Source organism: Monodon monoceros, unplaced genomic scaffold (assembly GCF_005190385.1).
Source record: "Monodon monoceros isolate NGI ecotype Baffin Bay Population unplaced genomic scaffold, NGI_Narwhal_1 Super_Scaffold_1, whole genome shotgun sequence".
NCBI classification, from domain to species: Eukaryota; Metazoa; Chordata; class Mammalia; order Artiodactyla; family Monodontidae; genus Monodon; species Monodon monoceros.
The window spans coordinates 74,444,577-74,468,347 of record NW_021703765.1 but is presented as its reverse complement, the minus strand read 5'-3'; the positions used below and the strand labels follow the sequence as shown (position 1 = coordinate 74,468,347).

The 23,771-nt window shown below is 36.3% G+C and overlaps 1 protein-coding gene across 3 annotated transcripts in view; it reads left to right on the top strand.

The window, feature by feature from the left end:
• Positions 1-23,771, top strand: part of MED13L (mediator complex subunit 13L) — a 289,482-nt gene that overhangs the window by 209,155 nt on the left and 56,556 nt on the right. For all 3 annotated transcript variants that reach the window (XM_029218820.1, XM_029218811.1, XM_029218827.1), the window contains 3 exons: positions 18,705-18,850; positions 21,751-21,945; positions 22,312-22,500. In XM_029218820.1, coding sequence (XP_029074653.1) covers positions 18,705-18,850; positions 21,751-21,945; positions 22,312-22,500 — 530 coding nt within the window. The remainder of the gene's footprint in view (positions 1-18,704; positions 18,851-21,750; positions 21,946-22,311; positions 22,501-23,771) is intronic.

Genomic DNA, 23,771 nt, shown 5'->3' with positions numbered 1-23,771 from the left:
CAAGATGATTTTTGATGATAAGCTTTGGTTCACTTGTTTAATCTCGGTTAGTAGTGTTCTATTCTGAGAAGAAAAAAAGACAAAAGGCTTTTGTTCTTTCTAAATGTTTCTTTGATATGACTATTCTAGGGATTAGAGAGAAATGACACTATTTTTCCACCTGATGATTATTTGTAGGTCATAATTGACAAACAGATTCTCAGAAGCTGTCACAATTCACACGCCAGAGAAATATTTCTTCAATGTGACAATGTAGTTAGGCTTTTGAATTTCTTTCTTTAGATGCTGTGTGCTCTTATGAGTTCAGATTACCGCCTATATCATGGCCTCTTTTTAAATTATTCTTCCTACTAGTATTATAGACCTGATCTTAAACTGTTGCCATTTGATTTCCCTGTGTTGGTGTGAAGTGAACACAGAGCTAACATTCACTGTGTGCTTCCCTCCCTTTGGAACTGTTTGAACTGGCAGAGCTCCTGAGTCAGCAGTGCATTTGGGTTATGCCAGGATACAGACACCACTTTTTTCAGTGCTGGATTTACATCCAAAGTTAATCAGTTAAAAATTTTTGAAAATACTCACTTATGGACTGTTTGAAAAGTGCTTACATTTGCTTTGAAATTTCTGAAACTAAACCCCGCATTTATAATCCATGGTGTGGCCACTAGAATACAAAATTGACTTATTCTTGTGGTGAATAAGATCCAGGAACAAAAAGGAGCACCTCCTTCTCATGCTGTTGGTGAGAGTAAGAAGTAGCATTCTAAATCACATGAACTCTTAATGCTTTCTTGACACATTTATTTAGGGAAAATGTTCTTAAACATGAACAACTGCTTTACATGCAGTGGTAAGGATCTTCAGACAACACATAACTATTGCATTGAATTAATGCTATTAATTAGGCTTCAGAGTTATTCAAGGAAAAGGACACAGCTTTGTGGCAAGGTGCCAAACACAGGCCAGTTTGAATAAAATACATGCTTTTCTGTTACTTTTCCCGTTTCCCATTGTTTGAGCATCATCAAGTCATTCTGCTTTGGGTTGGGATGGGGGAGAGGAATCTGACAGCAGTGGGGGGGAGGGGTTGTATAGAGTGGCTTTATTCCTGGATATATATTTTATACATAATCAAAATACATAGATACAAAAAAATAAAAATAAATAGATACATGCATTTGGCATACTGCAAAAAGGCAGATGAAGGGTACATTCTTAGCTCCAGGTTTAACTTCCCTGTTTTACTTAAGAAAATGACAACACATACTGATTATGATAACATGTTTTAGAGCATGTTTTACTTTCTGTAAGAGATTTCTCTGATAATGCATTTCTTTTTCTATTACTAAACATGATTAATGTGCCACATAAGTGTTAACTGTGCTTTTTCCCCAAAGACATCAAATGGGAGGCAGCATGTAGAAGCTAAATTATTCGGAGAGGAGTCAGTGATTGATTTAAATATAAAAGGATTAATTGGTCCCTGAACTAGACTATTAAACTGTACTGTGATCTTGACTGAAAGTGAAAGAATTACAAGTGCATTGCGTAGAATAAATTAATACATTTTCATGGCTTTAATCCTTTTTTCTCTATTGCTTATTGTGGTTTTATGTACTGCACTCTATTGTATGCTTAACTGATGCAGAGGGGATTCAGTGTATAATGATTAAATGGGATAGAGGAATGGAACCATCCATTGAGTCTTTTTTTTTTAAATTTATTTAATTTATTTATTTTTGGCTGCCTTGGGTCCTCGCTGCTGTGCATGGGCTTCCTCTAGTTGCAGTGAGCGGGGGCTGCTCATTGTGGAGCATGGGCTCTGGGCACGTGGGCTTCAGTAGTTGTGGCTGGCGGGCTCTAGAGTGCAGGCTCAGTAGCTGTGGCTCGTGGGCTCTAGAGCGCAGGCTCAGTAGTTGTGGCACACGGGCTTAGTTGCTCTGCGGTATGTGGGATCTTCCTGGACCAGGGCTTGAACCCGTGTCCCCTGCATTGGCAGGCAGATTCTTAACCACTGTGCCACCAGGGAAGCCCCATCCATTGGTTTTAAGATGGTAGTTCTTCCAGGGTAGCTGAAAATATCTCCAGAGAAAGAATATTTCTAAGAACTCTTACCAATGATGACCCCGAGCACAGAAGTTAAATGTTACTGAATAAGAAATTTAAAAGTTTATGTTCTGTGAGTACATTGTTCAAGATGAACATGGGCTAACACTGGGTAAATACAACCCTTTATCCATGAGAGAATTGAATTGAGACTTAAGCTTTTGATGGTAAACAGTGTAATGGCACTATACCCAGTGAATGTTTTCTTCTTTTTATAACTTTTTCTATTCAACGATACTGATTTTTCTCATTCTAACTCACAGGCTGATACTTCAGTCTGACAGGATGCTGCTCTTGAAGGCTATCAGATCAGTCTCATGTCTCCTTTCCAGGGAGAGTAAATTTGTGTTTATTCACCTCTGTTATATTGCTGCTTTTACAAATAGGTATTCATGTAAGCTCTGCTTTCAAAAAGTAATCCTGGTAACAAAAGGAGAGCAGAAAAATTTGGTTTGGTAGACTTGATTTAAGAATTTATAGGGATAAATTAGGAGTTTGGGGTTAACGTATACATACTACTATATATGAAATAGATAAACAAGAAGGACCTAATGTACAGCACAGGGGACTATACTATATTCAATATCTTATAATAACCTATAATGGAGAAGAATCTGAAAAAGAAATATATATAACTGAACCACTTTGCTGTACACCTGAAACTAACACAACATTGTAAATCAACTGTACTTCAATTAAAAAATTAATGAAAGGATTCCCCTGGTGGCACAGTGGTTAAGAATCCGCCTGCCAATGCAGGGGACACAGGTTCGATCTCTGGTCCAGGAAGATCCCACATGCTGCGCCCCAACTAAGCCCGTGTGCCACAACTACTGAGTCTGTGCTCTAGAGCCCATGAGCCACAGCTACTGAGCCCATGTGCCGCAACTGCTGAAGTCCATGGGCCTAGAGCCCATGCTGTGTGCAACAAAAGAAGCCATCGCAATGAGAAGCCCACGCACCGCACTGATGAGTAGCCTCCGCTCGCTGCCACTAGAGAAAGCCCACGTGCAGCAACGAAGACCCAACACAGCCAAAAATAAATTTAAAAAAAATTTTTTTTAAATTAAAAACAAATTCACGTATTTGTGGCTTTACTAGCAATATACATTTCAAGTTTCAAGAATAGTGTCTTCAAGATACTTCTCTTTACCCTGTCTCAGTACATCTTCCCTTTATAATTTGATGTGCTTTGCATTTTAGTATTCTATTTGCTTCTGAATAATCAGTCCATATGGGATATTTTAAAATAGGCACAACTTATCTGAGAATCAAAATGTGGAATCATTAGAATCTCAGGATCAACGGCACCATTAAAGGTCATCCTGTCCCTTTCCCTTTTCAATACTCTTGAGTTTCCTCCGTCACACCTTCAGGTACAGCAAATATATTACCCTTCTTGTAAGCCCATTTTTTATTTAAACAACCCAGTTAGAAAGTCTTTATACTGAATTGAAATCTATTTTTCTGTAGTGTCTACATCAGTGGTGCTTGGCCAGTGTGCCTGTGTTCTCTAGTATACCATGAAGTTTTGACCAGTGTGTTGCCACATTTTAATCAGTGTGTAAAATTGATATTTGCCACAATTGAGGGCAGCACATACTGTTGCAACAATGATTGTAAAATACCATACTGAGCAAAGTAGGTTTCATGACATGGTATACTTGAGTGTGGCTTGTGTATGATTATGTCTCTTCCCTAAGTTGTCTTGTCTCTTGGTTAAATATCTCCACTTCCTTCAATTGTTGTCATGTTGGGTGGCTTTAAGTTCTTTTGGTCATTTTCTTTTGAGTGTGTTCCAGTTTGCATAATATCCTTTTAAATGTGGCATCCAGAATTAAACCAAACACTCTGAGCATTCTCTGACTAGCATAGAGCTGGAGCAGAGTAGATCATTAGCTCCCTTTACAAATTTATTATCTTTTCAGTTCTGGAAATCAGAAGTCTGAAATGAGCCTCACCAGGCTAAAATCAAGATGTTGGCAGGGTTGCATTCCTTCTTGGACACTCTAGGGGCAAATCTATTTCTTTGCATTTTCCAGCTTCTAAAGGCTGCCCACATTCCTTGGCTTGTGGCTCCCTTCTGTTGTCAAAGCCAGCAGTGGCTAGTTGGGTCTTTCTGACATTCTGCAGCTCTGACATTGACTCTTCTGCCTCCTTCTTGCACAATTAAATAAATTTATTTAAATAAATTATTTAAAAATATTTTTTAATAAAATAAACTTATTAAACGATAAATTAAATTAATGACTCTTGTAATTACATTGGGCTCACTTCATAATCCAAGATAATCTCCCTATTTTAAGGTTATTTGATTAGCGCCTTAATTCCCCATTGCTGTGTAGCATAACATATTCACAGGTTCAGGAGATTAGGACACAGGCATATTTGGGAAACCATTTTTCTGTTTATCACAGGAGTGAGATAAATACTCATGCTTTTACAACTCGTTTAACCTAATGAGGTCCAGAATGTTTACATTTTGCTATATTTCTTTCACATTTCATGTGTATAACTTTTTATTGAATTATAATATATAGTACAATGTATAAAGCTCAGTGAGTTTTTCCAAATTGAGCACATTTATATAATCTGCACTCATATCAAGAAATAGAATATTACCAGCACCCCGAAAACCTCCCTCATTCTCCTTACATCACTGCCTCTCCCCTCCCAAGCATGAGCACTATTCTAACAGTTTAGTTGAGTTTAATTTGTTTTTATATTTCATATAAATAGAATCCTATGTATGTATTTTTTTTATTTCTGTCTTCTCTTGTTCAACATTGGTTGTGCTAGTTATTCAGGTTGTTGTGTGTAGTTCTAGTTCACTTATTCTGTTTGCTGTATAGTTTTCCATTGTGTGAATATACCCCAGTTTATTTATCTCTTCTACTATTGATAGGAGTTTGGGTAGTTTCCAGCCCTGATATATGTTTAAAATTAGTAAATGACTTTGTCAGAGTCATTCAATGAGAAAGTGGTAGATCTTTTGGAGTCTGGTGTTTTGAGTGGATGACCCAGCCTGATTCATAGAAAAGCAATGACTAACACATTTCTCCATCACCTTTATTAGCATTATGAAAGGGGAAAATTATTTTAATTGGAAGTCTCTGAATTTAATGTAAAATAAATTGTATGATTGATTCATTTATTGTTAAGATTGTGATGTTAATCAGAGTTGTAGGTGTGATTACTAATTAGAAAAACTGCTATTCAGATGATAATTTGAATCAAATAGTATTTTATAACTTCATTATTTGTTTTCAGTTAATTTTATTACTAAACTTAGCGAATTCTTTTTAAAAAGATGATTTTGAAAGGAGAAAATCTGAATGGGTTCGTTTGATTCAGTTAAATTCGTTAAATATCAGATGGAAGTCAGCACGTGGGGGTAGAGGGTGGGGGAGTTTCTGTCACAGAAAAGAATAAAAATTAAGAAAAATACACCGTAACTTTCTTTTCTCTCTTTACCTATTGTTTGGAGAAAGATCATTAAAAGATAGGCTTCACATACTGGCTTACTGAAAACATGGTTGCATTCCCCCACCCCTCCACCTCTTTAAAGAACCAACAGAGGTTGAGTTGTATCATTTTTCTATATCTGGAGTCTTTCAGACTCAGACCTGTGTGCTCTGACTTATCCCCTTGATTTAACTACCATCTCTAAGTTAACATCTTCCAAGTATGATATGTCACCCTTACCTCTTTCCTTACTAATGTGTCCAACTCCCTTCATAGTGTGTCTGCCTGCATGTCCTGTCAGCTCTCTTTTTGAAATACATTTCGAATCCATGTCCCTTAGTCTTCACTGCTACCACCCTACTCTAAGCCATGTTTTTCTCTCACTTGGGCTTCCAAGCTAGCCTTCTAGCTGGTCTTCCTGCTTCTACTCTTAACTCCTTCATAATGAATTATCCAAGAGAGTAACTAAAGGTGATCCTTTCAGAATATAAATGAGACCATGGTGATTCCTTTGCTTTAAAATCCTGCAGGGTTTATCAGTGTATTTAGAATAAAATTCAAGCCCCATCTCATTGTTGAAAGGTTTACATGATGCGACCCCTGCTCACCTCTTTGATCTCATTTTGTACCTGTCTCCTTCCTATTTATGAGCTTTCAAACACAGTGACCATTCTGTTCCCCAAACATATTAAGCTTCTTTCTGTACTTCTGGCTTTCGTATGTGCCCTCTACCTAAACTCCTCTCTCTGAGGTCTCACCAGGGCTGACTTCTCGTTTGCCCTTCCTCAGAGAAGACGCCTTCTGTACCCACCACTGCCTCCCGTCTTATGTGTCATCTCTTCTCCCCTGCTTCCCTCCACTGCCACTCTTAAACACAGCATCTGTTTTGTTTTCTTCAGAGCTTTCTTTTCCCCCTGAAATTATCTTTTAAAAAACTTCTAAACTGTCTGAAAGGTGGCTAAGCTACTGATTCTTGATGATGAAAGGAGATTCTCTGTCAGAATTTTTTTTTCCTCGAAACCTTTTGCAAATTGGTGCTCTCAAAAAAAAAAAAAATCAAACATCCATAATTTAAAGCATTCATACTGTTGGTAATGACCAGATGCTGATTGTATGTCATTATCATTAAATAAGTGTTGATGTAACAACTGTATATATTAGAGTAGTTTGAAGAGTGAGTTTTTATTGGGTGTCTCTGGGGTATACACCAACTCTTTAGGTGCTGCATCCATCACCTGAAGGATCTTGTGTATTCTGTTGATCTCTTAAATGAGATGCTAATGCCATCCTTATTTATAGCAACTAATGACTCCGTTAGTTCCAGTATCTACTTTTTCTTTTATATCCTCTCAGCTGAATTTTACCTCATTAGGAGAAATTGCTTTTAACTGTTAAGAATCAAAGTTAATTCTGTTCAGAATTTGTTTAACATATTGCTAAACCTGTAGCTATCTTCGACTTCATAGTTTTAAGTGCACTGTAAGAAAAGTACAGAAGCATCTTATGTTTATTTTTGTTCATTTTAGCCAACAGGTTTATTTTCTTATAATGGGGCAGGGGAGTTGGGATTGCAAGCAGTGCTGATGATGAAAGGCTACGCTGTGTTTTGAATAAAGAAGAGAAAAAACTAGCTTCTGGTGTAGGCCTGTGGCATGGGAAGAGTATGGAAGATAAATACTTGCTGATAACAGCATTCTACCAAATAAGTGTCAGCTCCAATTTTATTTTCCTTTTGCTGGGAAAACTGTGACCTCCTTTGAGTACTGGTGAGTGAGACATTTTGCAGCAAAGCTGAATATAAAAGGCCCTGCTCTCTGGTAGGCTAATGCCAAATGTTGGAAAGCCTTTAAAGAACTTGCCAAGCTACATTGAGTGTCAGCTGCTAGATCTGAAATAGAGCAATATAAAAAGTTAGATGTTCTTCCTGCTTTATTGTAGACAGTGTCTTAAAAATATAGCTAGAACCATCACTGTAAATAGAGACATAAAATAATTTTGTTGTTGTACTGTTTCTTTATGTATTAGCTCTCATTAAATACATACTATAACATAACTCTGTAACACTATCAGTTCCTTACATATTGGTTTGGCCAAAAAGTTTGTTCGGGCTTTTTGGTAACATGTTATGGAGTAGAATTAGGGTATGAGACAGAAAGAAAATCTCAACTTGGATCCTTCCCTCTTTAACCTGCCTCATCTTGTTCTAGAAGTGTTAAGGTAGTTTACGTATAATAAATATAATGAGGCAGGAAAAAATAATAAGGGTTGATACTCATACGTGATGGAAACTATAGTAATGGAGTATGGAAAAATAACAGTCTATGAAAGCAAAAAGGCTATATACCTAGCACTTATTTGTTAACAAATTTTCTTTCTATTTTTGTCTCTGTTTTTTTGTTTGACCACATAGGTAAAGTCCTACTTGCTGTTGTTCACCTGATGAATGGCAGCATAGTGGAATTCCCATCTGCTTTATGCTTTTTGGCAAGTTATTTCTCCCACTGTGAGCTGCTTGTGGGAATCTAGACAGATGTCAGAGGTCTGTCCCTATGTTTCTTTCAAGCTGGCAAGAACTCCACCATGTCTGTCACTCAGGCTCCTCCTCCAGCAGCAGAATCTGTCATGGTGGTTGGACGTTTGTGTAAAATACCAAGTAAACAGTCACTGATTTTAAGATGTACTATACAAATGTATTTTGTAGTTTGGGAAGGTAAAGCATTTCAGTTTAGCAGTAAGGAGTGACAGAGAAAGGCTAGTTTATGCTCTTAGGCATATATATAAAATCTTAGCTATTTTAGTGTCAGTTGATCCTTTTTTGTTCTTAGCAATATATAATGCCTAATTAGTACTTCATGAGAAAATGGTAGAAAAATGTATGTGGTTCCCTATACCCTTCCACTACTCTACCCCCCAACGTTGTTACTGTCTTTTAAAGTAACCAAAAAATAGATTAAAGGTTTTGTTTCATACTTTAAAAAAAAAAAAAAAAGAATCCAAGCACGTCTTAAAGTGAGCAGTAAAAGTACTTTAATGGTTATGAGTTACCTAATATAAATGTCACTTTAATCTGTATTCTTTGCCAGGCAGTCTCCCATTGAATTTTCAAAGGGTTATCCAGAGGCTGAGACTAGATAACCTGGCCTAGTTTAGTAAACCTCAAGAGAGATTTTAATAAGATGACTTTTGTAAGTCTCCTCAAATATTGTGTATATCAGCTTCTGATTTCCAAGCACACATCACTGACTAGAGCAGCTCCTATGTCTATTTTGGCATCTTGAAAATTAATAGTTTGTACCATCAGGATGGGAACCCTCACACTCTTCCTGCCTTTTGATCAAAGATATACTGAGTCAGAGCCTCCACACTGTCATTTGCTTCTAGTACATGAGATACCCAGGGAGAAACATTAAGTCCTTTAGGCCACTAGAGCATTGTTTTTGCATTAATGCAAGAGGCGTTGCTGCTCTGTTACCACTACAGTGCCAGGAACAGTACCCTTGTGATAGGGAAGAATTAATGCACCACCACAGTGCCGAATTTACTGCTGAGGAGGACCGACTTAGCTTTGAGGTTGGAAGGGTAGAAAGGAACAGTCATAGAGCTTGCTGATTTAATTTCTCTTATATATATTATATTGCATGTGTGTGTGTATTTATAAATATACATATGTGTTGTATCACATATGTGTATACCTATATACATGAAGAAAAATTGTTCACTGAGGCAATTTTGTATTGAAACAATGTAACTGGTAACTTTCTTAGAAGGGTGATTATTCATAGAGTTGTAATGATAATTTAACAGTTATAATGCAAGTACTCTCTCATTTAAAAAAAAAAAGTATGTGCCATTAACTTTCCTGGACATTTTCATTGCCTTTGTAATCAGGTTTAACTTCTAATTTAAAGGGAAGATATCTGAAATAGTGAGAGCATCTCAGGATTTTATAAAATAATTTAATCAACTCTTATTTGAATATTATATAATGTCACCATCTTTTAAAAAGGAGATGAAAGTTAAGGCCTGTCCAGTAAGAGAAAGGTCAGTATGCCAGTGAGCAAAGGATCTCAACGTAGTCTTTGTGAAGGCTGACAAAGTAAATGGTATATTTTTAAGGAAAGGAAATGATAAAGTAACATTAGCAAAATATTCCCAAATGAGGATGTATAGAGTGAGGCAAATTACTTCTTGCAAGAGATTGGGTTAATGACAGCTTGGAAAATTTTAAGATAATAATTTCATAACACAGAAAGCATTTAGATGAAATTATCTAAATGCATTCTGCATTGTGATTCTGTTACCAAAACACTTTTACACTGTGAGAAGAACAGGAGTTTATTAATATTCATTAATGCATTTTGAAAGCACATGTAATACTTGCATTCTGAAAACTCAGTGTAAGAAGTAAAAAAAAAAAATTGTTCTTAAGATTTAGAATATTGTAAGAGAATAAAATGATTTGGAAGACAGTACCTCCTTTTTTGCATTTTTGCAAATCCTTTCCCAACTGCACAGATGCAACCCACACCAGCCCCCCTTGTGTTTCCTAAGTAAACAGTTTTTAAAGTTCCCTTTTTTCTCTCACTGGAAATTACATTTACCTCCTTCTCTTAATAATAATTAATCTACTCACTTTAAAAATATTCATTGTGCACATCAACTGTTCTTGTTCTCTTCATGATGGAACTCGCTAAAGAAAAGTCATTTAGTCTTTGGTTATGACTAAAACTGCATTCATCCATCCAGTGACTATTAAGTGTTATATGTCTAGGTGCTGAGGATACAGAGGGCAGTGGGACAGACATGGTTCCTCCTTTCAGGGGGCTTACATTATGGTGGGGGAGACCATCAAAATAAATACTTGCAAATTGTGACAAAGGCTTATGAAGGAAACAAATTGGGTGATGGAACCACTGGATGTATGAATTAATGTAGCAAGAGATGACACTGGAAGATAGATTGAAACCAGCTTTCTTGAAATATAGTTTAATTTTACTTACTGGACCCCTGAGAAGATAGAATTTGAGTCAATTATAACACTAAGATGGAATATATGATATTTTATAAATAATAGGAAAGTTTGTTTTGATTTTTTTGCTAAACCTCTCCTCATTCCCATGGGTTCATTTCATTCCTTCTATAAACTTTTAATTCTTTAAGATTGCATAGGGTACAAACCAATATAAGATATTGTAATTATATGATGAGGGCCCCTTTTTTGAGATTTAATATTAAAGCACACAGTTTTAACTGAGGGTAACCAGAATGTCTTAATCTTCGTATTTCTACCCCTTTGAAAGTCTCTGAGGTCTTGCTACATTTTAAAGTTTTTAGGTACTTTGCTTAAGAAACTATAAAATACCCAAGGGCTGATTCTGGTCTTGTTTATTTCCACATGTCTAACTCCAGCAGAGTGTTTGGTACAAGATTGGTAGGTGTGCTTGGTAAATACTTGTTAATTAAATGAGTTCTTTTGAAAGTATGGGTGCCAAACAAGGGTAAATACTCTTCGTAGCACAGAATGAAGAGGCCTGTGTGAAAAGAGCTTATATGAGACGGCTCTATGGAGAAAGTAGAAGTGATATTGGACTTTGAAAGATGGGATTTAAGGAGAAGGAAGGAGTAGGAAATTGTGTGGAGTTATAGGAATGTAGGTGGGATATGCACAGAGTATTAACCGTTCCAAACTGTCTGTCATTGAGAGTTTATACATGGAAGTAAGGTTTTAAATACTACATTAAAAAAAAAAGTGGGTTGTACCAGAGTCTAGAAGGCCTTGCCTGATATGAAGGGGGTGTAGTTTTTTCCCTCTGGGCAGTGGGGACTATGACATGGGATTGATTTCGTAGTGTAGATTTTGATAATAAATGTTTTAGGAGGACTGATTTGGCCATACTACTTAGAGTAGATAATAGACACAGTAAAGGAACAGAATTCCTCAATGGCATTTACAGAAGAGAATACCCTGTTGATCTGTATGGTTAGTCCTTATTTATTCTGTGCTAGTCTCCTTTCTAGTTCAGAGAATATAAACTATCTTGGGTCCCAAAGAGAGTCATACCATAGTATACTCCATAGCTGTCAGTGATATCCCCCAAGCAGGTTCCCTCTAGAAGAACAGATAGAGGGATCGTCAGAAATTCTCAAGACTAGGGGTAGGTTTCCCCTAATCAATTCTTGGCTGGAGTATCACAGCTTTTTTCCCCCCTCATATTCTTCACTGTCTCATGACTGAGAATTCCATGGTTATTTCACAGTCTCCAAATAAAATGCCAGAAAATTTTAGTAGAAAGTTACAACGTATCACAAACTCAAGTAAGTGATTAATGCAGCATCTACCCAGTCCAAGCACCATGCTAAGTATGGGTGTCCAAAAATGATAGATAAAACATGATTTTTGTCCTCACAAAACTTAGTCAGATGGACTAGACATAAAACTTAAGAACACTGAGGTGCTTTGACTGAGATATATACAGAGTAGTTTGGGAGCATTTTGCCTGTTCTGGGGCTTTAAAGATGATTTCTTGAAAGAAATGAGTAGGAATTAGATGAAAGAGAGGGGAAGTTTATTCTAGACAAAAGAACAGCATGAACAACAACAAAAAAAGGCATTTGCAGTAAGTGTCCAGTCTTGGTGCCCAGTGGTCAGTGCCTCAGGTTACTTCCTCTTTTTGGTTTTCAGGATTGTTTGATGGTGACCCTCCCTCCTTGCATAGGCATCTTCCCTCCTTCCCTTCCTCGAATCGGTTGGCTTAGTGGTTTGTTTTCTTTTAGTGTGCTCAAAGAACAAGTTTTGATTTTTTTAATAAAGGATACATCTTTTTTTAATTTATTTTATCTCTGGCTGTGTTGGGTCTTCGTTGCTGCACGTGGCCTTTCTCTAGTTGCAGCGAGCGAGGGCTACTCTCCGTTGCAGTGCGTGGGCTTCTCATTGCGGTGGCTTCTCTTGTTGCGGAGCACGGGCTCTAGGCACGCAGGCTTCAGTAGTTGTGGCACACAGGCCCAGTAGTTGTGGCTCGCGGGCTCTAGAGCACAGGCTCAGTAGTTGTGGCTCGTGGGCTCTAGAGCACAGGCTCAGTAGTTGTGGCGCATGGGCTTAGTTGCTCCACAGCATGTGAGATCTTCCTGGACCAGGGCTCAAACCCATGTCCCCTGCACTGGCAGGCGGATTCTTAACCACTGCACCACCAGGGAAGTCCAAGTTTTGATTTTGTTAATCATTTCTATTGCCTCTCTTCTCCCCCTGCACCCTAAGTTTTTGTGTTTTTGTCATTATTTTCATCCCTCTATTTCCATTGAGTTGACTTTTTTGTTGTCTCCCTGTCCAACTTCTTGATTTGAAAGCTTATCTCACTTATTTTAAGACTTCCTTTTAGGTATATAAGGATATAAATTACTCTCAAAGCACTGTATCTCTCAGATTTTGACATGTATCACTTTTGTTGTCATTCAGTTTTAAACATTTTTTGATTTCCATTGTGATTTCCTCTGTAACCCATGATTTATTTAGGGAGTGCATATTCAAGTTTCCAAACAAAGGGATTTTACTTTAACCTTTATTTTTTAAACTGTTGATTTCTAACTAAATTGCACTGGGATTAAAGAGTGTATAGTCTGTGTGGTATCAATTCTTTGAAATTTAGGACTTGTATCCTAGTTCCTAGTCCTTTCTTGTGCATCTTCCATGTGTCCTTGGAAAGAGAATAGATTATTTCTTGAAAGCCAACATATATATTTAAGTTTGTATATTTTTATCTTTTTTTTCGTATTCTGAATAATTTGCTTATTAAATACTGAGAAAAGTGTGTTAAAATATTTATCAAAGATTTATAAGTTTCTCCTTGTAATTCTACCATTTTTTTCTTTATATATTTCTAAGTTACGTTGCATACCATATGGCTGTGTACTTACACACTCAGGATTGTTTAAATTTCTTATTGGATTCTCTGTTTATTATTCTGTAATGATGAACCTAAGTTTTAAAAATATTTTGTTTATTGCTGTTTCTGTACCAGCTTTATTTTTATTTGGATTTACCTGGAATATCATTTTCTACTCTTTTTTTTTTTTGGTGTGGTTTGATTTTGTATGTCTTGTGTAAGCATTATCTAGATGGATTTATTATTTTTCAGCCATTCTGATGATCTTTATCTTTTTGATAGACAGAGAGGGAACAAATTATATCCGTATTTCCAAATTCATCTTACAGTTGTCTTCATTTTCACAATGATGCAGCCGTTAAAATGTTTTAAAATTTTTTTAAATTTCCTTTTTTAATCAACTATAATAATTTTTTTAAAGAATAAATGCTTTAAAAATTTCCTTTTTAAAATTTCCTTTCCTTTTAAAAAGGAAATATCTCTAATTCAATATCTTTGCACATATAATTTTCTTAAGAGTCACACCTCAGTTTAAATGCTCCCCCTTCTTTCAGAAAAGTTTTTCTCTGACCTATTCCTTTTTAAAATAGCACTCCCATTATTTTATATCTTAGTATATTTATTTCTTTTTTTAAATTTCTTTTATAACACAAAAGTTATTTATAGACAGGTTATTTAGTGATATTAGTATTAATACTACTATTATACTAATCATTTTATTTACATGTTGATTATTTGATCTTAGTCAATAGAGGGAGAAAGATAAAGGAGCCCTAAAGGAGTAACATGCTCAAGTGAAGAGCAAGTAAAGAGGTAGAAATAAAGACTACTCAGGAGTGGCAGAGAATGAGAATGGGAGTACTTTTACAGAGAAAAGGAAATCTGTAATCCTCTAGGATTCTTGGGAAGAGTGAGGTAAGTGTAACTACATACATGTTTAAGGCGAAAAGGAGGTTAAATGAAGAATTGCCTACATCAGACCTTATTTACTGAGTAAAGAGGGGAGAAGAAACGGAGCTGAGAACGTTGGAATATTTGTTAAGTGGAGCACCCTAAAAGAACAGAGGTTAGGCTCCAACTTTAGTTAGGGTGAAATTACAGTGTGTATTCATTTGAATAGTACCTTCTGGTCTATGGCAGTAGGGGGTTGATAGAAATGATGCAGGGAGTGACTTAAGTTACGAAGTATGTGGTCATGCTGATGATGGAATGTATTATACAGGGCGAAGGTAGCATTGACCTAAGGTAGAAACATCGAAGGTAGAAACATCATGAATGCACTGTGAACACCATGTTAAGAGGGGGACCTGAATTCTTATTCCAGCTGTGCTCTAAACTATTGTGTAACTTTGAGCACAGATTTGCCTTCCCCCGAATTAGAAAGGGGTTGAGCCTGATCATCTCGAAAGCCCTTTTCAATTTTCAGATGATGAGACTATATGAAATAGATGGAGTTGAGTGATTAAAGGTTCAGGTAAGAGTGGGTAATGGGTGAGAAGAAGCAAGAACATGTATGAAGCTTGTAATAAGTTTTACCTCCTAACTTTGTAATAAATGTTACAAAGTTCATTGTAATCAATGAACTTGTTTTCAGTGTTCATTCACAATTCTGATCTCATTTACCTATTTAAAAATATAAGTTGGTAGAGATAGAAATTAGTATTCTCATTTATAGACAGTCTAGCTAGAGGAAAGATCACTAAATTTCAAGTCTAATTCCAGCTGTGTTTCTAAGAATGGCATTTGCAAGCCACAGGTTTTATCCTTATTTTCTCATCTGTAGATTAGGGGGGTTGACTTCTGTATCATACTACCTGAATTTTACTTTTAGGCAGGTTTCTAGGTCAGGGTAATGTGGTAGTTGTTATGTGTCTGTATTTTATAAAGACATTTGACATATTAATCTTTTAGATTGTCCTTTGTAGACAAGAAATAGTAAATGTGTGGCAGCACTTGGGAGAATTTGCAACTTGGGAATTACCTCATAAAATGACACAGGATTCTTCCCTCAGTATAGTCTTATTCACCGTTTTTAGCAATGACATGAATAAAGATATTGATGGCTTGCTGATTAAATATCCTATATGCTGGATAACAGAATCAAAGTCAAAGATGATCTCAGCAGACTTCAACTAAGAGCCGAATGGCGAGATGAAACCCTGTGGATTCCTCTGGTTGGGCCAGCAAGCACACTGCATAAGATGAGAGGCAGGGGCTTCCTTCAGATCTTGCCTCCGTTACTTCTGTGTGACACATGGCCCTACATGCAAAAAGCATAAAAGAATATTGTGAATTCTTTCTTTATCCTGGGGTCATGCCACTTCATTCCCCAAAGGCAACCAAAATTATTAGGTTTTTAAGTGTATACTTCAGGAGAATTTTACTCTCTAGTGTCAGAGTTGTCCTCCCTGCCCTCTTGTTTCATGTAATATTAGAGAAAAATAAATTTTATAGCTGGAAAAAGATTTATGTACCATAAAGTTCAGTGATTCTCAAAGTGTGGTCCTTGGGCTAGGAGTAGCAGCAGCAGCATCACTGAGAACTTGTTAGAAATGTAGCTTCTTGGGGCCCATCCTGGACCTTCTGAATTATTACTTCTGGGGGGCCCAGCAATTTGTGCCAGCAGCTGATTTTACATATGAGGAAACTATGATCAGAACAGTGAAGTAACATACCAAACATTATATAGTTACTGGTGGCTTCTGTTATATTTCACCCATAACCTGCTCTTTTTCTTGTGTAGTTTTGTCTCTTTTAAAAAAACATGTTTTGTTTTTAAAGTTATCAATATAAAAAATAGGCCATTGATTCACTTCCTACCTTTTTCATTTGTGCTTCTCTGTGTCTTTTGGGACATAGCAAATTCAGATGAATGCTATTTTGAGGTTTTTATCACGATTCTTTAGACTTAGCTGACTTTTAAAAACCAAACCTTAAATCGGCTCCCTGCTATTTTTTACATGCAAGACTTTTTGGTTGTCTCAAGGGTGACCTCTGACTTCTTTTCCAGACTCCTTTCCCATCATGTCACGTCTCTCCTCCTCTTAGAATTTCGAAGCTATATCCTGTTCTCACTGCATCTACTCCTTGCCTCATATTTCCTCTCTTTCTTTTCTCTCTGCACTGAAATCAGCCTTTCATTTGATTTCATCTTCTTAAAGCATTTGGATCTTCCAAATTGAAAAAATTAGTATCCTTTAGCCTTCCCGTGGCATTTTGGTTTTTCTATTTCTGTATTTGTGCTTGGCTTTATTTTGTTAATATGCATTTATATCAATCTTTTGTTAGTTTATATGCTCCTTGAGGACAAGGATCATGTTTATTTGTTGTCACTTCAGGCTTCTTGCACCATTCTCCTCACTTACCGGTTGATAGACAAACGTTGGTTGCATTTGTGTTCAGTGGAATGAGAACATACTCTGGGCTGTACTCAGTATCTGTAACTCTAACCAGTTGTCTTATAAATGTTCTGATGACTGCATGGGATAGTAGGCACAGTAGGGATAAGTCAGCTCCAACTCCTCCACTGAATTTTACAAATGGAAAATTACAAATCCACAATCAGTTAATCTATATTTTGGTGTTCTTATGTGCCTGGCGTAATGTTGTGCATGGAGGATGATATGTTTTCAGTGTCATTTCCGTAAATAAAGGACAGCACATTTTTACTATTGATACTGCTTTATACTTATATACATTTAAATTACATGCATTGTTCCTCTTTGTGAACTTGAAACTTAGGTGTATGGTGTTAAGGAGATGTTTAAATTTTTCAAAATTCTTAACAAAATTTTAGTTGGTATCTTAAGATTAAGATACTCTGTTGTGGGGCTTCCCTGGTGGCACAGTGGTTGAGAGTCTGCCTGCCAATGAAGGGGACACGGGTTCGAGCCCTGGTCTGGGAAGATCCCACACGCTGCGGAGCAGCTGGGCCCGTGAGCCACAACTACTGAGCCTGCGCACCTGGAGCCTGTGCTCCGCAACAAGAGAGGCCACGACAGTGAGAGGCCCACGCACCGCAATGAAGAGTGGCCCCTGCTCACCGCAACTAGAGAAAGCCCTTGCACAGAAACGAAGACCCAACACAGCCAAAAATAAATAAATAAATTAATTAATTAAAAAAAAAAAAAGATACTCTGTTGTGCTAAATACCCAAATATCAAGACTAGGTGTTTCCTATTGACGAAGCTTCACATTCTAGTAAAATACAAAATTTTCTCAGATCATCTCAACATACTTGTCAAGGAAGAATATATATGCTTCACTGTGGGATAGAGTGGAAATTTTATCATTTTTATTTCAATTTTTCTGTAAAGCATTATAATTTTATACTTAAATTTTAATTTTTTGAGTAGTACTCAAAGTACACTTTATAATGTTTTAGAGAACTTTTGAAAAGAAGGAAATGTTGGAGATGAGTTTTTAAATGGTGGTTGCCTGGAATACAGTGATTTTGGTTCATCAGGCAAATGTTCTTATAAGCTGTCTTGAGAAATGGAGATGTTATGGGTGGCTTAGGACCAAAGTTAACAACTTTGAAAGAATGTGCCACTATATTAATTTTGAAATTATTTTTTTCCAAGACACATCATTTTTATCAATTTTTAGCTAACTGTGTGGAAAATGGAGAAGTGGAATGCTTTAATAAAATCTTGTGATCAGAGGTAAATTGTAAAAATTAAATATAATAGATTACCAGCCCATTTAGAGGCTCATATTACCTTAGCAGTTGTATATGGGGAATTTACATACAGCAGGGTTGTTGATTGCTGTTTTTAGATCAATAATTTTAACCTTACTGTAACATTGTAAGCTTGTAAATTTGATCTTATTGTTATCTTATTGTTATGTCATACCAAACATATGCAGAACTCTTTTGTCATTGTTCTAGAGCCATTCAGTTCAGATAGTAATACATGAGAAGGTAGAAAAATGTTATGATTCTTCTTCTGTCCTTAGGAGTTTATAGTTGGCATAGGAGACTTTATGCAAAGGAAACAGAAAGCGTTCTGCACAATAGCTTTCAGAGTGGAACATAACTAATTTTTCTATTTACCTGGCATTTTAAATTTAGTTTGTCAAGTTATTGTTATTTGTCCACAGTCAACTAAAAGTTTGTGCTTATTAATATCATCAGGGGCAGGCTTTGCTGGATGGTAATAAAGTAAAGCTGTGTCACATCTGTAGTTCCTGTCTCTAGCACCTGTTTCCTACGAAAATGTAGAGCTGAGTTTCTCATTTTTTCTATTTTAGTGAGCATTTGTCCTGTGCTTTCACATTCTTTCTTCATGGGGAAAGTAATGTATGCACAAGTGTGGAGATTGCGCAACACCAGCCAATTTATTTGATCAATGAGGAGCATATACACATGGCTCAGTCTTCACCTGCACCATTTCAAGGTAAGTAAAAGATGATGTCCCTGCTCTCCACCCTTCCCCACCAAGTGGATAGCCACCTTTCCCAGTAAGGTTTTACAGAATGAGATACTATCTTGAATAGTTAAGCTAAGCAATAAGGATCGATTTCTGAAGAAGAAAGAGAAGACCACAAGCAAGTGATAATAGCGTGCTAGTTTTTTACTGAAAGCTTCTCACATACAACATGGTCTTATGTGTATTGAGGAATAAAATGTGGAGAATTTCCTTTATATCAAAAGAGGATTAATAAGTATTTGAAAAATATAATCCAATGAGTAATTGACAGATATTATAAATTAAAGGTTTTCATTGTCCCATGGTTTTAGGAATGTAATGACTTACAGAAAATTACTGTTAAACTTTGTACTATTTGAAATTTCAACCAAAATCAAATTTCTAGAGTTGTATAGTATGTAGTTTCTTCATTGATATTAATATCTTATTTTCTTTTAATTACAGACTACATTGTTTGTAGGTATTTGGTTGTAATTTAACTTACATTCATATTTTCATTAGTTCTCAACTAATCACCTAGATATCACCAAAATAATGCTATGTCCCTTTTTCTCTAGCTGTGCATTCTAAAGCTTTGATTTTGTGTTTGGAATTCATAATTTTCGATGAATAACTCTTTTTAAATGTTATAATATTAAATCGAACCATATAGAAATATCTTTTTTGGTTCAATCTAATTTATCAGTTCTAGCGATGTCTGGTTGAAACAGTCTTAGTATATCACAAAATGTAATTTAAAAATGTTTTTTAATAAAATTAACTAAAGTATTTTTATTGATATAATAGTCTGTCAAATGAGTATTTAGCCTCCATATTATTTATGATGGCTTTTTGGTTTCCTACAAATGATTCTGATTTAATTTGATGAAAGCATCTTTTTCTTACCTTAAGGATTATTAAGGTTTTTTTTTAAGGTAAAAAAGAACATTGAACCCCATGTAATTGTGTCCTGATTATTGCCTACATTTTCCTCCATCTTGCAACACATTTTAAGCTATTTACTTTATTATTCTGTAATTTTGGATGTTTTGTGTATGAACTACTATGTAATTCGAAATGACCCAATTCTCAAACTGTACACTTAAGAGTTGTACAGTATGTGCATATTTTGAAAACTGTGTTATTTAAATACTGTGTCAGGATTATTTAAATACCGTGTTTCCTTGTTCTAGAGTCATTTAAAAGGCAGTTCAGATAGTAATACATGAGATTATTTAAATATTGTGTTTCCTTGACTCTGAAAGTGTTGAGGATCATCTGACTTTAGATTTTATTTATTTATTCATTCATTTATTTATTTATTTTTTGGCATTGGGTCTTCGTTGCTGTGCGCGGGCTTTTTCTAGTTGTGGCGAGCGGGGGCTACTCTTTGTTGCGGTGCGTGGCCTTCTCATTGCAGTGGCTTCTCTTTGTTGTGGAACACAGGCTCTAGGCACACGGGCTGCAGTAGTTGTGGCTCACGGGCTTAGTTGCTCCGCGGCATATGAGATCTTCCTGGACCAGGGCTCGAACCCGTGTCCCCTGCATTGGCAGGAGGATTCTTAACCACTGTGCCACCAGGGAAGTCCCTGACTTTAGATTTTGTCGAGCAAAATAAAAACATTTACTTATGATAATAGCAGAGGGCATTACTAGTCATGAGGAAAGATAGTATTGGCAATACCAGGTCCCTGTAGACTACTTATTTTAAATCTTACTGGTTTCTTACTAATACCTTGAATCATGGACGACTTTGTGGGGCATTATCCTGCCTATTTCCCATGATTGGTGAGGAGAAGGTACATTCTTAGGGCAGGTGTTGGCATATAGATAATTATAGTGAACGTAACCATATTGATGTGGAGATTTCCTAGAAGTGTTAAAACAGGAAAATTGCCCTTGATTATGTGTGTTGGTTAGATCAGTATTTTTATCCCATTTGGATCAGTACGGAACAGCAGAAAGGCAACACGAAATATATGATGTCTGCAGCCATCTCTGTCTTGATTGATGTGATATATCATCCAGCTGTTAAAAAAATAAAGCCATCCCCCAAAATGGACTTCCCAGTTAATGCCTATGCTGAGATTTTTTTATAAATCAGGATTAAGGAGAAGTAACCTTTATCCCCAGAAAAGTGTTATTCGGAAGGTCAGAATACTCACCATGAGACTAAGAACTGGCTGAGTTATACAGTATTACATTAGCTACATTTTTGTGTCTAGCTCAGTGAAAATGACATCAAGGTCAAACAGTGAAAGAATGAGAGAGAGAGGGACTTTGAATCCTTTATTTTGCGTAAAATAAATTTTATTTAGAGTTGTTTAATCAGCAGACCTCCAAAACAGTCATAATTGAAATTATACGTAACAGTATGTTTCAGACTTGGTACATTAAGGCTTTCCTGCTATTAGATGTTTTATGTATATATTATTTTAAAATTACCTCAAATATTTAGGAAGTCTCAGGAAACCATAGGAAGAATGTTCAAGTCCTAGACTGGTTTTGGGGTATATATGTATTGAATGGTCTTCTTTTGTCATGGAAGATTCAGTATTCACATTGTATAAGCTATTACCAAACAGATGTTTATATGCTTTAATGTATAGATAGTTTATATATTGTGTGTTGATATAGCTGTCAGACAGTGTTATACCTCCCCCATCTGATTTCCTTCAAAAATTGATTTGCGTTGAGAGGCATATAAATAAGAGGTACTAAAATGAGAAAGCTTTAAAAATTACACTTTAAAAGGAGTTAGGAAATAAAGAGCAATATACATTAAGTGATACTGTGCTTCACCCTAAAAATTACCATACATGTAGCATTACACTTACGCAAGAATTATTACTGTGATCTGTAACGTATGTTTCTCCTCTCTGCTTTAGTACTGGTAAGTCCTTATGGCTTAAATGGCACGCTAACAGGCCAAGCATACAAGATGTCAGACCCAGCCACCCGTAAGTTGATTGAGGAATGGCAGTATTTCTACCCAATGGTGCTGAAAAAGAAAGAAGAATTGAAAGAAGAGGAGGAGTTGGGGTATGATGATGATTTCCCCGTGGCAGTAGAAGTAATTGTTGGTAAGAGAAAATATTTTGCCTGAAGAACTTAATTCTATCTTCTTCATCTTCCTTAATTTAAAGAGATAATCATTCAGATTCATCAAAAATAATCTCCATAATTTTCCCATCTTTTTGAATTCTCTTGACACAGTGGTATTTGCTGAGTAGTTATCTTGCCTGAAGCACCAATGGTCCCCATATTCCAAATGCTATTATGATAATGTTGGAACACATGTTTAAATAGCTATTAACTTATGAAAGGACGAAACCTATCACTTTTGGCAGTACCTAGCGAGCTTTGACTCTGACCACTGGAATAATGAATTTGGCGGTCGAGTGTGAACTTTTTCTCAGGCCTTGTGCTCTCTCTCTCTTGCCTCACAGGTGGTGTTCGGATGGTTTATCCTTCAGCTTTTGTTTTGATCTCTCAGAATGACCTCCCAGTTCCTCAGAGTGTTGCTGGTACCGGAGGCCATATTACAGTTGGGCAGCAGGGACTTGGTAGTGTGAAGGACCCAAGTAACTGTGGGATGCCGCTCACCCCGCCCACCTCTCCAGAACAGGCTGTCATAGGTGAGTGCGGTCCGGGTGTGGAAGAGATCCCAGAAAATCGTATAGTTCCCTTGCTGTGGAACAGGTGAGAAAACACATTGAGAAATTCCTGGTGGAAGAGATGGAGATAGAGTAATGTGGGGATTTTACAAAATGGAGAAAGAAAATTGTAAACAAACAGAATTTATGAGCTCAGAATTTTAATTCTGCCTGTATTAGTCTTTACTCAAATTACACAGTTTAATTGTTTCTCGTAAGTTCTCCATGTGCATCTGCTCTTTTATACTGATGTGGGTGCATTTAGGAGACAAGATGTGAGTTTCTTTTCTTTCTTTCTTTCTTTCTTTTTTTTTTTTTTTAAAAAAAGGAAAACACTAAATCAGAGAATAGTTGATGCCTTTGCCCAATTGGCTGTTGCCAGCCAGGGACAAGTCTTGGATGAATTCTCTTTCCTTATTATATTATAAAGTTAGTCTAACATCCAGGATCTCTGAATAAATGCCTTGTCCTTTCAATAATGTATTTGTCTACAGTAATGACAAATATTAATTACATTTGAAAAATTTGTCAATTTCAACATTCTTCCTTCTTGGAAAAATACAGAAATTGTTTAATTTGGGAGAATGTTGCCTTCTTTGTTGAGTAGTATATATCCTGTATTAACTTTTTTGTTGTTGTAGTTGACTTCATTTTAATTGAAAATCTAGTCAATAAGAAAAGGATACTCATCATACTTGAGCTGAAATGAGATTAATTTTAGGTATTTAATGTGGGCCGTGTTGGCAGGAGCATCAGAGTAAGTAAAGCCTTGGCCGCTAAACTTTGAAAACAGACTATCAGGCATGATACATGCTCATCATGTGGTGAGTTTCGTGAGGGTCAGATAAGACAGTTTTTCAGAGTTTCTAGCATAGTGCTTGGCATGTAGTGGCATTCAGTAAATGTTCATGGTTAAATAATATATTGGGGAAAAGTATAGACTTTGTGATTGAATCTAATTTTAAAACCTAGCTGTAGTTCCTACTAGGTGAGTGACCTTATTTAATTCTCATACTTGCTCTGAACACCAGTTTCCTTCTCTGTTAAATACTATAAAGTTTCCAGGGTTATTATACATATTAGATCACGTACTTGACAGTGCTTGGTAAACAATAAAGCAATATACAAACAGTAGTGTAAGAAATTTAAAGCAGTGCTCAAAACTCCAGTTTCAGCACACAGTATTAAGTTATCTGGAAGGAATTACTCAGATACTGTGTGGGAGACAGAAATGGACAACACGTAGCCTTTGG